A 16,280-nucleotide genomic window follows, 5' to 3' on the forward strand; every position below is an offset into this window, starting at 1 on the left:
AGCAATAAGAACACCTCCAGTACTAGACGGTTCATTTGCAGACGAATTAGAACTGGATGCACCATTAGTATACAAAGCAGAACTTGAACCACCATTATTTCCTTGCACATACAAACCAGCCATATTATGAGTCAATGAATTCATTACCACATCATTTTCCCTTTCAACACCAATTAACAGTGCCCTAAACTCCTTCATAGTGACATTAGAGTCCCTCGCAAGTATAACCGTCCTAATAGTTGCATACTCTCTGGGTAACCCAGCAAGAGCAGCAATCATCACATCATTATCTTATACATATTCCCCTGCAGCCATCAATTGATCCCTAACTATCTTGATTCGTAACAGATATTTATCCATTGAATCCCCACCTTTTTGAACTGTATATAATTCTGTTTTCAAGTGATTAATACCTGTCCTAGACACAGATGCAAACCTTTCCTCAAGATTTGTCCAAGCTTCAGCAGCAGTCTTACACCCTATAACATATTCTATCGCATCATCAGTCAATGTTGCTATCAACAAACTTAATAGAGATAAATCCGTGGTCTCCCAATCTTGAAAGGCATCGGTCAATTCTTTAGTAACCCCACTTTCTGCACTAACCACAAACTTCGATGGACAAGGAACTGACCCATCAAAATGATCAAACAGTTTGTACCCTTTTAACACAGACTTGAATTGAAATGACCATTTAGTGTAATTGTGCTCACCAAGACGAATAGTTAGCATGCCCAACAATCCCTCAATTTTCACAGAGGGAGCCATACCAAATATAGTTCAAGAATCAACCTTTTAACAATTCTTTGAATAATTCTCAGAAAAACACAACAATTTTCTGGACCTAGATCCCTGACTAACTCAACTTTCTTGAATCAATGGCATTGGCCTTTAGACTCCTTCTTAGCACAAAGTAATGGCATTGGCCTTCTCAACTACCCAGTGCTCAACAACTAATCTAATAATGGCTTTGGCCTCTACAACTTCATCTTCGCAAATCAAACAAACTGACGAAACACAAACTACTCAAAAAAAAAAAACACCAGAATCGCCCACAAAACCATTTCAAGAGAATGGGAAAAACAAAGAAACACTACACAGCACCGGAAATTCCTGCTTCGCCCTGATTGCATATAGACAGCCCCAAATCGCCAAGAAAAATACTCCAAATCACCAGACAGATTTGCAGACCATCACGCTTCCATTACTGACTTCGACGAGCACACACCCACGCACAATCGCTGGCTCTTGATACCATGATAACACCAGAAAATCAAAGAATTCAAGAAGCTTGAGAAAGAAAGGTTTTAGAGAGAGAAAGAAGATAAGCAGCGGAAAAGAAAGAGGCAACTGAATTGAATTAGAATTGTAAACGTTTGTACAATAGCTTTTATAACACTCCTCTAACTGATTTGCCTATATGGCACTCCTCTACATTATATCCTAACAAATCAATACTCAACACTTGTACTTTCGTTATTAACAACCAACCACCCTATCAAAGTATGAAACTTCGAACTTCGAATCATCTGAACCTTTGGAGAGGCAATAAGAGCATTGCATGTAGATCTGGCATTCGTGTCGTGTTTCTCGTGTTCGTGTCGTTTTCGTGTCATACCCGATAACTTAACGGGTCGTGTCGTGTAATACATGTTAAAGTAAACAGGTAATATGACCCGACCCAAAATCAACCGTTAATATTATCAGGTAATATGACCCGACCCGTTACCCGTTAAGAAAATTATATTTTAAATCAATAAAAATGAAAAGAAAAACATAATTTGACCCAAAAAAATGTAAAACATAATACTAAATTAGTATATACATACTAAATTTCGGAGTTGACCCCTTAATGAACGTTGTAAATTTTTTCATTACGTGTGATTACATTTTTCACACTTATTATTATTAATTTTTCACTCAAATAAATAACATTGTTCATGAGATTTTTAAAAATCTACACTTATTTATACTTTCATCAAGTATAACATAAGATTTTATGGTATCCACTAGTGTAAATATTTTAAATTGAAGATCGAATTCATTCATTGTATTCATTTAGGGTCAAGGAGTGTACTTGTAAAAAATCATCAAAATCGGAGTTACAATAACCGTTAAATCGTGATTTTTCGTTTATAACCATCGAAAAGTTTTGTCTCATTACTTGATCTCTAAATGTTTGTTTTTTGCAATTTTTGGCGTATGCGATCTCGAAGCATATGTAAACAAGTTTGACGGTTGGATCGTTGAAATTAGTTTCTAGGATGCATATCACATCAAAACGATAAATTCACTAACACTTGAGAGTTTATTTATACTTTCATCAAGTATAACATAAGATTTTGTGGTATCCACTAGTGTAAATATTTTAAATTAAAGATCGAATTCATTCATTGTATTTGTTTAGGGTCAAGGAGTGTAGCTGTAAAAAATCATCAAAATCAGAGTTAAAATAACCGTTAAATCGTGATTTTTCGTTTATAATCATCGAAAAGTTTTGTCTCATTACTTGATCTCTGAATGTTTGTTTTTTGCAATTTTTGGTGTATGCGATCTCGAAGCATATATAAACAAGTTTGACGGTTGGATCATTGAAATTAGTTTCGTAGGATGCTTATCACATCAAAACGATAGATTCACTAACACTTAAGAGTTTATTTATACTTTCATCAAGTATAACATAAGATTTTGTGGTATCCACTAGTGTAAATATTTTAAATTGAAGATCGAATCCATTCATTGTATTTGTTTAGGTTCAAGGAGTATAGTTGTAAAAAATCATCAAAATCGGAGTTAAAATAACCGTTAAATCGTGATTTTTTGTTTATAACCGTCGAAAAGTTTTGTCTTATTACTTGATCTCTGAATGTTTTTTTTTTTTGCAATATTTGGTGTATGCGATCTTGAAGCATATATAAACAAGTTTGACGGTTGGATCGTTGAAATTAGTTTCTAAGATGTGTATCCCATCAAAACAATAGATTCACTAACACTTAAGAGTTTATTTATACTTTCATCAAGTATAACATAAGATTTTGTATTATCCACTAGTGTAAATATTTTAAATTGAAGATCGAATTCATTCATTGTATTTATATAAGGTCTAGGAGTGTACCTGTAAAATATCATCAAAATCGGAGTTATAATAACCGTTAAATCGTGATTTTTCGTTTATAACCGTCGAAAAGTTTTGTCCCGTTACTTGATCTTTGAATGTTTTTTTTTTTTTTTTGCAATTTTTGGTGTATGTGATCTCGAATCATGTATAAACAAATTTGACGGTTGGATCATTAACATTAGTTTCATAGGATGCGTATCCCATCAAAACGATACATTAACTAACACTTAAGAGTTTATTTATACTTTCATTAAGTATAGCATAAGATTTGTGGTATACACTAGTGTAAATATTTTAAATTGAAGATCGAATTCATTCATTGTATTCATATAAGGTCAAGGAGTGTAGCTGTAAAAAGTCATCAAAATCGGAGTTAAAATAACCGTTAAATCGTGATTTTTCGTTTACAACCGTTGAAAAGTTTTGTCTCATTACTTCATCTCTGAATGTTTTTTTTTGCAATTTTTGGAGTATGCGATCTCGAAGCATGTATAAACAAGTTTGACGGTTGGATTGTTGAAATTAGTTTTGTAAGATACTTATCCCGTCAAAACGATAAATTCACTAACACTTAAGAGTTTATTCATACTGTCATCATTTTGATGGGATACGCATTGATGTTATACTTAATGAAAGTATAAATAAACTTTAAGCGTTAGTGAATCTTATCGTTTTGATGACTTGGAATAAATATATTAATTATTTATATATTTTAAGTGTTAATTAGACTATGTTTCAATTAGTATGTGATGATATTTAATAATAAAATTACATTTATGTTTTTTTATTACGTATTTTATTTTTATTCAAGTTAAAATGTTATAAGAGATAAAAAAAAAAAAAGCTGGTTACTTTTTTTCTTTGGGTTAAACATTAGGTGGGAAATGGATGGATATAGGTTGCAAAATTTCCTAAACATTATGTAGGAAATGGATGAAACTCTTGAAATATTAGGCGGGAAATTAATTATTATAATTTTTTTATGTTTTTGGTATTTTTAAATTACTTGACATTTTTATTTTTAATGTGTTTTATGATTTTTAATCTCAATCTTTGCCTATAATATATTATAAAAATAAATAAATAAATAAAACTTAAATTTTAAAATTTATATAAAATAATAATAGAATAATAATTAATAAACAATATATACATATTCATTATATCTATTGCATTTTATAGTAAATTTTTTTTAGTAGTTTAAAAAATTAAAATCATCAAAATAACATTTTTCTTATCGTGTCGAAACAGGTTACCCGCGTGTCACTTTTGTGTAAACCTGTTAAGGACCCGTTATTAACGGGTTATTATCGTGTGACCCGATAATGACCCGATTAGTTATCGTGTTGACCCGAAACCCGTTATTTTCGTGCCGTTTACGTGTCGTGTTAACGGGTCGTGTAATAAATTGCCAGGTCTAATTGCATGTACCCTGTTTTCTAAGGAGCTTTTTCTGCAGGTTTCTAGAAACTGTATTAGGAGTTCATTCCTAGCTAATTGCTTTTGATAATGATCTTGAAATTAAAATCATATCCTATTATCCAGGTTTCACGCTACTGTATTAGGGTTTTGTTTTTATTTTGTACTTTTTCATCTGGATAATAAGAGCCTTGTACTTCATATATAAGAGCCTTGGAACTGCACCGAAAACATGGAACCAATATAATAAGAACAGGGTTTCACAACTAACTGATAACGAGAACACAGTGTGGTAAATGACAGATTACGAGACTTCCTTAAAACTAAAAACTGAAGGTCTCGGATTTGAAACCCGCTGCAGGTGTGGAAGCCAAACTTGTGGCCAGGGAGAGGAGGAAAGGATGGATAACCGTGGCTTGCCACCAGTTATCCCCCTTTGAATAAAAAAGAGAGAACACAGTTTCACAACCTACATCCGTAAACAGGCTAAATTTGTAATAAGTTACATTCTTCCTTGTGGACAGACTTCTAACAACTCTTAGAGATGAATCTCCAGGGGCTAACCTATTGCTTTTATGATTAGTTCTTCTAATGACGTCGTTTGTGATCACGAGATCTATGACCTGCATGGTGCCTCTTGTGTTTCCTTACAGATTCTCTGTCACCATCGGATGAATCTGTGGCATCATCCAAGCCACTCGAGTGTCTCCTGTGGCTTGATTGGCTGCTACCCTGCCGTGGCCTGTTATCACTGTCAAGCTTGCGATCCTTGTTTCTAGACTTTCTCCTTGATTTTCCATGTTCGGAATGAGTTACCCTGTCAGATTTTTCGTCTTTTTCTCGGCCAATTTTACCGTAGTAGTAGAGTTCCGAATCAAAATCACTTGATTCATCCCTTCCCTTAGATGGACCTGGCCTGCCAGAATCGCAACTCTCTGAACTTCCAGCCTTTCTTTTAGAAGTATGGTATATCCCATTCTCAACGGAACTATTTTCGGGTTCCCAGCGATCCTCTTTGTCCGTGAGTACATCAGAGTTGAATCTTATATCATCCGGACCCACACTGCTGGACTCATGGGTTCCACGTGATTTCAAATTTTCAACTAGAGAATCAGCTTCCCTCATCTCTATGCTCAAACGATCACGCCTATGTTTCATATCTAGTGTTGGGACTCTATCATCATCTGAAATATCTGACACTTCATCCAAGCGTTTTGATCGTTTCCTAGCATGACAAGGGGGCCTTTCTGCATTGTTTTCTAACAGATCATCACTTAAGTCAGTACTATAGGACCTGGTGGTTCTTCCCCCGTGATTTGAGAATTTAGAAGCTTTGCTGGAGTATGACGAGGGTCCCATGCTTTTCCTCCCACTGTGATGCTCATCACCTCTCATGTTGCTGTCTGACCGCTCTCCATCAGTATCATGAGCTCTGTTATTGATGTCCTTATGATCACCCCGACATCTCACTTTCCTCTTTTGCCCAGAATGTCTCCCATTGTCATGGTATGCAGCATCTTTGTCTCTGTCCCTATCTGACCAGTCCCAATTCACTTCATGATTTTTGTTCTCCCGATCCCTATATTCATCCGGGGATTCTACTTTCCGCTGTTGGCTTGAGCTTTTCCTGGTACCATGCTGTGCTATTCTGTTCCGTTGCGACAAATCCCCATCAGATTCAGTTTCATAGGTTTTATTCATATGGTCCCTGTTTTGCTGTCTTGAGCTATGCCTAGTATGTCCACGGTGTCTGTCTCTATCTATTTCCCTCTCCAACAATTCTCCATCAGATTCAGTATCCCACTTTCTGCTCCTCCTAGGGTTGTAGTTTCTTAAGTTCTTGTTCTCTTCACACAGATCCTCATCACCTGTACGCTTCTGACGGCATGTTCCCTCTAGAACATTATTTTCATTGTCATATCTTCTACCATAATCACTGTCCCTCCCTCTAGAACTAGATCTTCGCAAGCCGTACCTGCCATGAATCTGGAAACTATGAGAACCTATCTATAAGCAAAAACCGAAGAAAAATGCAAGCTAATATAGAAGAGTTGAATGATATAGACCAACAAAAATAAGGAGCACTAAATCTAACACCTAACAGAAAACTACGCCCTCATAGAAATTCTTAATACATAAAATAATTAAATCAGGAGATCATAGATTATACAAACTTCACCCAAATTAAAATATCGCACTTCAAGCACCTGGAAAAATTTAGCACAACAAAATAATTCCTGAATGTGGGCAGTTGTGGTGTCATGTTACCATCACCCGCTGCCTTCTACCAAAACTATTTACTTGCCTCAGATTTATAATTGCATATAGTTGGAACAAGACACATGTATATATATATATATATGGTATTTTTATGCTATGTAAATACAGGCATGACAACAAGACAAAATTACTAGAATGCAAACTCTCACATGCAACGTCTGTCTTTCTAGCTATTTTGCATGGAATTCAACGTAAACTGGTAGGTTGCAGTTGTAGGGACTTGAATGAAAAATACCCAATCTAATACCATGATAAGTTGTGCTGGTAGAACGCAGGCCAACTATTATTTTAGATTCCAACAGCTACAGTAACACAGATCTCACAAGTACTATAGACAACACATTCAACAGCTGCTGCTTAAAGTAAAGCATACCTCTCAGAATCTCCCAATGACATCTTGCTAGTGTTCCTCCACTGTCCAATATTTTCTTCCACCATTGGTTTATCATCCGCATCAGAATAACCAAATAAAGCAACCATTTTTCTCGCCCAAAATTTTGGGGGTGGTCTGTCACTATCAGCCCATTCATAGTCTCCACCAGGATTGCGGAAACAGTGGATAAAATTGCAGGCTGTACCACGGGAACATGTCTGCAACATTAAACAAGAATGATTATCAACAAGAGAATCCTCAGACTTCAAGGTTAGAATTGACATATTAAAGCCAAAACTTAGTTTATTACTCCAAAACAAAATTCTGTAAAATCTTATTCAATTTGAAAAGTACAAAGTACAACAAAAAAATTGAACACCAACACAGAGGGCTGGTTTGGTATTGCTATGCTTTGAAAAAAAAACTGCTTCTGCTGTGCTGTGAGAATAAGCTCATTTTTGCTGCTTCATGTTTTCAGCTTTTTCACCCAAAAATGTGAAAATAAGTTGTTTTTAAGTGTTTACCAAACACCTTTTTTAGCTCAACTTTTTTTGATACCTACTTTTTATAAAAGCACCTCAATACCAAACCAGTATAGAGTATGACTAAAAAAGATAATGGGAAATGAAGGAACTGACAATACCTTGTACCTCGACTTCATATATTCCCCACATATGGCAACCTTCCATCTGGTCACATTGATAAATTCACAACTTATCTGCCAAAAACAACAACTAGGTCAACAAACCACCCCTCAAGATAGCGATGCCAAGAATGCAGAGAATTAAGCATTTACGGAAGTGAAATATAATAATGAGATTCAAGAAAGAAAGGGATATCCCAAAAATGTTTAGTCAAATAGCAGGCAGGGAAGTTAGTTAAACTGATAGCCAGCTGCAATTAGAAGAAATTATACAACTCGTAAAGATATCAATTAAATTAAACTTCAAGGTAGGCAGAGATATGACAGGGGTGCTTTTGCATGAAACTACCAACATGCAAACAACCAATAGGGTAGCAAAAACGAAAATTTTCCTCATCACACCCCATAAGCACTCATTCAAATACAAAGAAAGTGCAACACCTGTTTCCCAGCAAAGTAGCGGCCATTAACAGATTGATAAGCAACAACAGCTGAATCCAGTGATTTGTAGTGTATGTACACATTTCCCCGCAAGTGGAATGCACCATTTCTGCAAACCTGACACAGATACTCCATGTGTCACTGTAAAATTTACCAACCGAAAATTTGTATGGCATGAATAGGAAAGTAACAAGACAAAGTCCAGAATTTCAGTCCATTGCCCCTTTACTTTTGAAAACAGATGAAGTATTTTGGTAATCACAAAGAAGCTGTCAGAAACCTTGAAATTTATAATTTCTCCAAACTTCAAGAATTCCGTATGCACATCCTCATAAAATTCTTCAAAGCAGCGCTCCACCTCCTCATCAGTATACTGAAAAGAGGGAAGCAATATGAAACCAGGAAAATTATATCATCAGCATATAATAAAATAGAAAGACGCAACTGGCCTGTCCCAATATTAAATTTTGTCAAGATATAAAACAGGTGAGCCATACATCCTCCACCAAAACAACATGGAAACATCAGCGTGTTCAGAGAGGTATGGCAACTGTTTAAAGACACTAAGAATGACTGTTTAAAAAAAAGAACAATATTGCAACTTTGCATTATAAAAAGGTGTAATTGACTTGTATATCAACGTTGATGAGTTCAAGTTCACTCACTAAAGCATATGTCACCATCAAAGATATAGAAGCAAAATCCATCCGGTACCTTAAATAGTTATTTTAAAAGAATTATAGGGACAAACTAGAACTGCCTTAATTTGTTGTCAAGGTTCTAACTTGTAGCGTATGTCAACTAACAAAAAATAGCATCGTACATGCAAATATATACCTAAAGATAAATGAAGGAAAACATAACACAACATGGTGACACTCAAAGATCTACCTGATACAATAGAATCTTAGAGAAAAACTGTAAACGGAAAATTGGTAACTATATCATCAAAATAAGAAAAGTTTTCCATTTCTAACCAAACATTCTGCCAACAAGAAAAGCTATTATATAATTTATACCTATTTTTTTGCTGTGAAAAGAAAGAATTTTATCGAACAAAAATTTACAATTAGTTAACAAGAAGCACACCAGCAGCCAGAAACAAAAGGCAATTAACAGAGATGTATGGCAACCACATAAAAAACTATGATTGTCAGTTCAATAAAGATCATAATGATACAAACTCCAACTGAATTATTTATGTTCTTCAGATTCTGATTGTGGAAAAGATAAGCAACTCAATTTTCATAAAAGATTCTTTGTTATTTTCATTTCATTTGCCTTTGACATGTTTAGAGTGGAAGAAGAGTTAACCGCATTCAGATAATTCTAAAAGTTGTAGCCAACCATCACAAACTGTGGGATGTAAGATGTGATGTCAGACAGCTTTAACACCTCCCACAACAGATATATAGCCCAACAAACTACGAGTTGTTAAGGAAGAAAACTTGTAGGATTACTACAGTAAACTCATGAACTTAATATACAATTGAACACATAGAAGAAAAAAAAAACAAATCTCAATACGGACACTGAAGCATAATATATATGTTGCCCAACAAACTACGAGTTGTTAATGAAGAAAACTTGCAGGATTACTACAGTAAACTCATGAACTTATTATACAATTGAACGCAGAAGAAAAAATACAAATCTCAGTATGGACACTGAAGCATAATATCTCTCACTGGCATAAAATAAAAGAAAATTCATGATGAAAGACAACCATAACATCCCTTAAAAAATACATATTTTCTTGTAACTCAGCTTTCTTTTAATTGATAAAACGTTATGTTTGCAATTAGAATAAAAGTTCCAAAGCATGAGACCACATGTGTAGAGATACACGTCAACACACACTTGGTTAATATAGGTCTAAAGAAGAAATAAATAGGGAAGAAAACTTATGCCATAAATGTTAATAAGAATAAGAAAACAAGGGATACGTTATGTGGTAACAAGTTACTATTGCCAGCAAGGAAGGATACACTATTGGGGTATCTTTGATTCCAACTGAACCAAGGCCGAAAGCTTGAATCCCCACCAAAGCGAATATCGCAAATGAATCTCTGATCAATCAAGTCAAAGAAGAAGAGTACCATTTCACAAATGAACAGAATAAAAAAATGAACTAAGCCACATTCCTGAACTAGGACACATGGTATGCAATCAAATGCAAAACCTCAAACAAATAACAGCTCAAAAAAATGACACAATAATTTATGATGATTGATGCCTGAAAACAACCACAAACGACGGGAAAAAAAGGTTCATTTGATGTCGGATATGCCTACTTAACATAGTAGGATTAGGAACAATAAACCAAAGGTTTCACAGATTAGAGAAGGATATGAAGACACCCAAAGTCAGAAATAGGATACAAGAATCACAGGAAGGCATGACAGCATTAACAGACCTCGAGCCCCTCATCCTGCTCCCAAGCAAGGCCTGGACCATTGTACATGTTCTTGATAAGCAGTGTGGAAGATTTATCAGGACAGAAATGGACTCTGCTACAACGCTGACCAAACCGACAAGCTCCAGTTTTCAAATGGAAAGGGCAATGAGCTTTATCCTGTCATATATAAAAGTACATAACTTAAGGATTATAGACAGTGATCTTCACTGCTGATCAAAATAGCAGCATCAACACATGAAATATAAGAAGTATTGACTAAAGAGTTATCAACACATAAATGGGTAATAAGGGCAATAATGAGACGACAGAGGAATACCTGCTCAGTTCCAAAATGTGGCACTTGTTGAGCAACACTCTCGATCAGCTGCTGTGCTGACATTGATGAACTTTTATAATCTGAAAAAGCTTCAGATTGTGGAGGGAGAGGATTTGATGTAGGCCTATCAGAATCCTGTGAAACAAATGACAACCTCTACGATTAAACTCATCGGTAAAACCAAAAATGAAACTTATCTGTAGGATAATCTATCCTACAATATATCTAAACAAAGTTCCAGATTCATGTTGCACACCTTCTTTCTACTTTCTTGGTCTGTGTTTTTCTTAGGAATCTTGACCCTTTTCTTCTTGAGAATGATCTCATTTCCTTGCCAGATGATTTCAGCAGGTCCTTCTTCATAGTCCCACTCATCAACCTCATTACCGTCATTTGCATTTTCGACCTGCCATATGTACCCCAAGCAATAGTGAAAATCCATTTTTAAGGCAATAAGTATATTTCCTCCCAAACAATTTCCAAACCAAAAGAAATTTGAACCATAATGCTAAGAAGGAGTTGATATGCCCTGTAAATAGCATTTTAAACTGTCCTACTTCAAGCAGACAATGCATATACCTTACCCGTCAAATATAGCAGAAGGGCTGACCAAACATTAACAACCTTCATTTCACAAACACTATACTTTTGTTTCCAAATCAAAGACCACGCCTCTTACCACGGGCATGAAGCTATCATATCAACTGACAACATAAGCATCTTGCACCCATATAAAAGGACCACTACTCCACAAAACAGGCGTACAAATGATGCTATCTTCACTAAACAACTTAACCAAAAATAAACAAAAGGAAATCGTACATGTAACATAATTAAAGCACTGGTACGAAAAGGATAATTAGAATCCAGAAAGCAAATGACAACTAAATAACTAATATATTTAGCAAGACAATAATTAATATATTCAGCAATACTGTTCTTCCTGAGCTACATTTCATCACTAATTCAACCAAGTATTTCTGTTTATCATATTTCAGGCACATTCTCAAACACAAATTGAACAAACAAATCAATGAACTACAAAATTATGCTGCTAATTTACGTAATCAAAATTCAAAAGTTGCAGTCCAAAGCATAAAGATTGATAAACAAAAAACAACCTGTTCATTCCGCAATTCGTCTTCTTCCTCAAGAGCCTTGATTCTTCTTCGTTCTTCCTCTTCTTCTTCTTCGATTTGTTTCTTCCTCTTAACCTCCATGGCTTCCATCCACACCTTCTCTCGCTCCTCGAAAATCTTCCTTTCTCTTTCCGACCGCTCGGCCTCCTCTTGCTCGATCATCGTAATCTTCGCAAGCTCTAGAGGATCGTTGAGAATGGCGTCATGTTCCTCTCGCTCTTTAAGTGCCATCTCCTTCCTCGTCTGCTTTCTCTTCATCTTCTTCATCGCTTTCCTCTTCTCCTTCCTATTCATCATCCCTTTCTCTGCTCCCAAAGGCTCTGTTCTGGGCACAATACCTCCTCCTACTCCTTCTCCTTCTTTTGCCGCTGCTTCAGCCAGTGCCGACTCCATTTTCTACCACTTCATTTCAGGCCTGAATTTAGGGAAAAAGGTTGCTCAACGTTTGAACAAAAGGCAGGGCAAGGGCTTTGGAAGGAGAACTCAATTCGAAATCATTTGAGCTGTGCGCGTTGATCTGCCGTCAAGTTGTAGGAAGGCGATGGTTGTCGTGGTGGTGGGTAGGTTCAGTGAGATAGAGAAATGGGTTGTGGCGGTTCAGATCAGAAGGGCGACCAAGGATTTGGAAGAGCCGGTGGCAGGAGGTGGTAGGGACTTCTTGGAAGTAAAATAAAAAAGGAAAAGAGGGGATAGACTTGGGTTTAAAGGGTTGGCGGAAACAAAAGAGACAAGTAGGGGTGGGCGCGGTTCGGATTGGTGCGGTTTTGAGTGAAACCAAAACCAAAACTGCAAGTTTTTGCGTTTGGTTCGGTGCGGTTTTGAGGCTAAAACCAAAATGACACCAAACCATCTGGTTCGGTTCGGTTTGGTTTTAAACAGTTTTGGTTTGGTTTCATTGTTTGAAAAAGCTATTATGGTTACCTAGTTGTATCTCATTTCATCCAATTCAATAAAAAAGTTTTGGTGTTTGAGTGACAACTAATTTCTGACTAGATCTCCACAAGTATTTGAAGGTGAACAAACAAATAGTTTGAATTGAAAGCTACACCAGATTTAATAAACAAGTAACAAGTTTTGACTTTTAACATTAAAAACAAGTCCTTCGATAGCCCAAATGCAGCATTATTTATTATAGTCAGCTACCAAGCATGCAATACACATTCAATCTTAAGTCCAAGAGAGTTCACATCATGATGCAGGGATTGAAATCAACATACAGCCCAAAGTAATGCGAATATCTCCTTAATCAAGGGGGTGGATTCAATTCGTGTAGGTGTGTGCAGTGGATATATAATTGTTTACAGTGGAGTCGATAGACCGAAAGCAAAATTACCATCTGATAGAAGAGATAAGATCACATCACAATCACATACGATTCAATTAACGAGAATAATTGAATGAATGCAGAGCAAACCCAATTCAGAAAACGATTAAAAACACTGCAGATCGAATTCAGTCCAAATTATGAAGCAAGCAAGCAGATACAACAGGTTGAATTGAAGAAAGAAAGTGCTGACCGAGGATCAGTTTCCAAGGCGATGTGGAGCGCTTGGTTGATGGCAGAGTAGAGGTTCAATTATTTGCTACCAGTGCCACGAACAATCGTTCGATCGCCGGCGGCGGTGGAGGAGGAGGAAGACTCAAATCCAAGCCCTTTAACCAATCCTCCAAATCTGCTCAGCACCATTTAATCACTGAAAACAGAGAGCGAGCGAGCTCAATCTCTTAGAATGGACGACTCAAATCCCCTTTTGATTCAAAACCCAACCCAAAACCTAACCCTAAAATTAATCTCAAATATATAAGTAAATTTAATTAAAACAAGTTATAAATCTAAGTTCTTACCATATTATAGCACTCTCAACTCTAGAGGCTAGGAGCTGGAATGAAGGGGAGGCCGGAGGGGAGACCGAGAGAGAGAGAGAGTATCCGGAGAGTGGAGACCGTGACCGAGGGAGAGAGTTAGATGATTAAAGTTGAGCAGTCCAGTCTAGAAGAAAGAAAAGATAGAGATTACGTGGCCATGTTACGTTGTGTTTGGATCCATACTAAATGTATAGATTCAATGAAATTACCAATTAGAATTTGACATTTAATAAAGTTATGCGATTTCTGTTTCAGATGGCCAGAATCGAAACTAAACCGTTTTTCCTTCATTCAGTTCGATTTCAAATTGACATTATTTTAAAATCACAAAATCAAACCGTTTGATGCAGTTCGATTTGGTCCATGATTCGGTTTCTGTTTTTGGGTTTAAATGCCCACCCCTAAAGACGTGAAGGGAGGAAGCTCTTGGGGCTTGGGGGATGGAAAAGGCGAATAAAGAAACAAAAATAAACAGCTCCAGCCCACCAGCCACATCCCCTGGGCGATGAGCCCTAGAATCCCCCTCCCTAAAAAAACAGCTCCAGCCCACACCAATCCACTGGGCTCCAGGAGAGCCCGACTTCTCCTCCAAGCTCAAATCGACATGCCCAGCGCGGCAGCGCCTGTGCTATGTAAATACCAGGCAGACGTCACGGTTACATTAGCCATAATTTTAAATTACTAAAAAACTATAAAAAATGGTAAAAAATATATATATTAAAAATACAAAAAAATTTACATAACCTTTGGTTAAACATCATATCTAAAATTAAAAATTAAATTATCTTTAATTATTTTACTAAAAAATAATAAATATACTTTAATACCAATAGCCTGGGCTATTCAGTTAACGGTGGAGATGCACTTTGACAGTTACTATTCACTAAAGGCAATTGTTCACTTGGTGATTGAGTTGCCTATAACCCAGAGACACCTTTTAAGGGTGGAAGTGCTCTAAGGGAGTAAGGAGTGGGCTAAGCCTCACAATCGGCTAGCAATAATGTGGTTCAAATTCGTCTTTGGAGAGAATCAAACCCAAGGTTCTAAAAATCGTTAAGTGCTAGTCGGGCGATGTGCTGGGGCCTAGGGCCTAGGTGGGCTACGTGGATTTAAGTGAATTTAGTATATTTCGTATAAATGTAAAAAATTATACTTGCATTGGAAATTTAAGAAAGATAAAATACAAATAAAACAACACATTAATCATAAGTACTATAATAACTATTAATTTACTACTAGCCTCTCCACATGCACTAACGTGCGTGCGAGAGACATTTTTGCTTCACGGGTGCTACTCGCCCCAAAGATGTGTTGTTTTAGATATTCTTATATTTATTAAGTGATTATTTTATAAATTGTGGTTGTGTGTCCATCACAACAATTTCTTATTATTTTCAATCATCTAGCTTAGTCTTTTTGCACCCACTCATTGTACAGAAAAAATGAAATTTATGAATTGCACCATAACCATTCCATATATATATATATATATATATATATATATATATATATATATTATATATATATATATATATATATTGCTTGCTGATTATTATGGTGTCATTTTTTTTTGTTTGGCTGATAGAATTTGTGTGACATCCCACATCGCCCAGGGGAGCGATCCTTAAATGTATATTCTCATCCTACGTAGCACGAGGCCTTTTGGGAGCTCACTGGCTTCGGGTTCCGTAGGAACTCCAAAGTTAAGCGAGAAGGGGGCTTGAGCAATCTTATGATGGGTGACCCACTAGGAAGTTGCTCGTGAGTTCCCAAAAACAAAACCGTGAGGGAATGGTAAGCCCAAAGCGGACAATATCGTGCTACGGTGGTGGAGCGGGCCCGGGAAGTGATCCGCCCCGAGCCGGGATGTGACAATTTGGTATCAGAGCCTAACCCTGGCTGTGGTGTGCCGACGAGGACGTCGGACCCCTAAGGGGGGTGGATTGTGACATCCCACATCGCCTAGGGGAGTGATCCTTAAATGTATATTCCCATCTCTACCTAGCACGAGCCCTTTTGGGAGCTCACTGGCTTTGGGTTCCGTAGGAGCTCTGAAGTTAAGCGAGAAGGGGGCTAGAGCAATCCTATGATGGGTGATCCACTGGGAAGTTGTTCGTGAGTTCCCAAAAACAAAACCGTGAGGGAATGGTAAGCCCAAAGCGGACAATATCGTGCTACGGTGGTGGATCGGGCCCGGGAAGTGGTCCGCCCCGGGCCGGGATGTGATAATTGGTATCAGAGCCAATCCACTGGCCGGAAATGTGCC

At 36.8% G+C, this 16,280-nt stretch overlaps 1 protein-coding gene across 1 annotated transcript; it reads right to left on the reverse strand.

Moving 5' to 3' along the window:
- Nucleotides 1–4,928: 4,928 nt before the first annotated feature.
- LOC103931010 (zinc finger CCCH domain-containing protein 5-like) lies at nt 4,929–14,153 on the reverse strand. Its single transcript, XM_048587280.1, has 11 exons — nt 13,994–14,153; nt 13,666–13,842; nt 12,131–12,563; nt 11,266–11,415; nt 11,010–11,144; nt 10,691–10,849; nt 8,555–8,647; nt 8,275–8,391; nt 7,834–7,908; nt 7,191–7,408; nt 4,929–6,512 (listed from the first exon to the last, which is right to left on the reverse strand). The coding sequence occupies exons 3-11, from the start codon at nt 12,539–12,541 to the stop codon at nt 5,126–5,128; spliced, it is 2,745 nt and encodes a 914-aa protein (XP_048443237.1). The 5' UTR covers nt 12,542–12,563; nt 13,666–13,842; nt 13,994–14,153; the 3' UTR covers nt 4,929–5,125.
- Nucleotides 14,154–16,280: the final 2,127 nt, after the last annotated feature.

The sequence above is a fragment of a genome, unplaced genomic scaffold, assembly GCF_019419815.1.
Source record: "Pyrus x bretschneideri cultivar Hongxiangsu unplaced genomic scaffold, Pyrus_bretschneideri_v1 Contig265, whole genome shotgun sequence".
Taxonomy (NCBI): domain Eukaryota; kingdom Viridiplantae; phylum Streptophyta; class Magnoliopsida; order Rosales; family Rosaceae; genus Pyrus; species Pyrus x bretschneideri.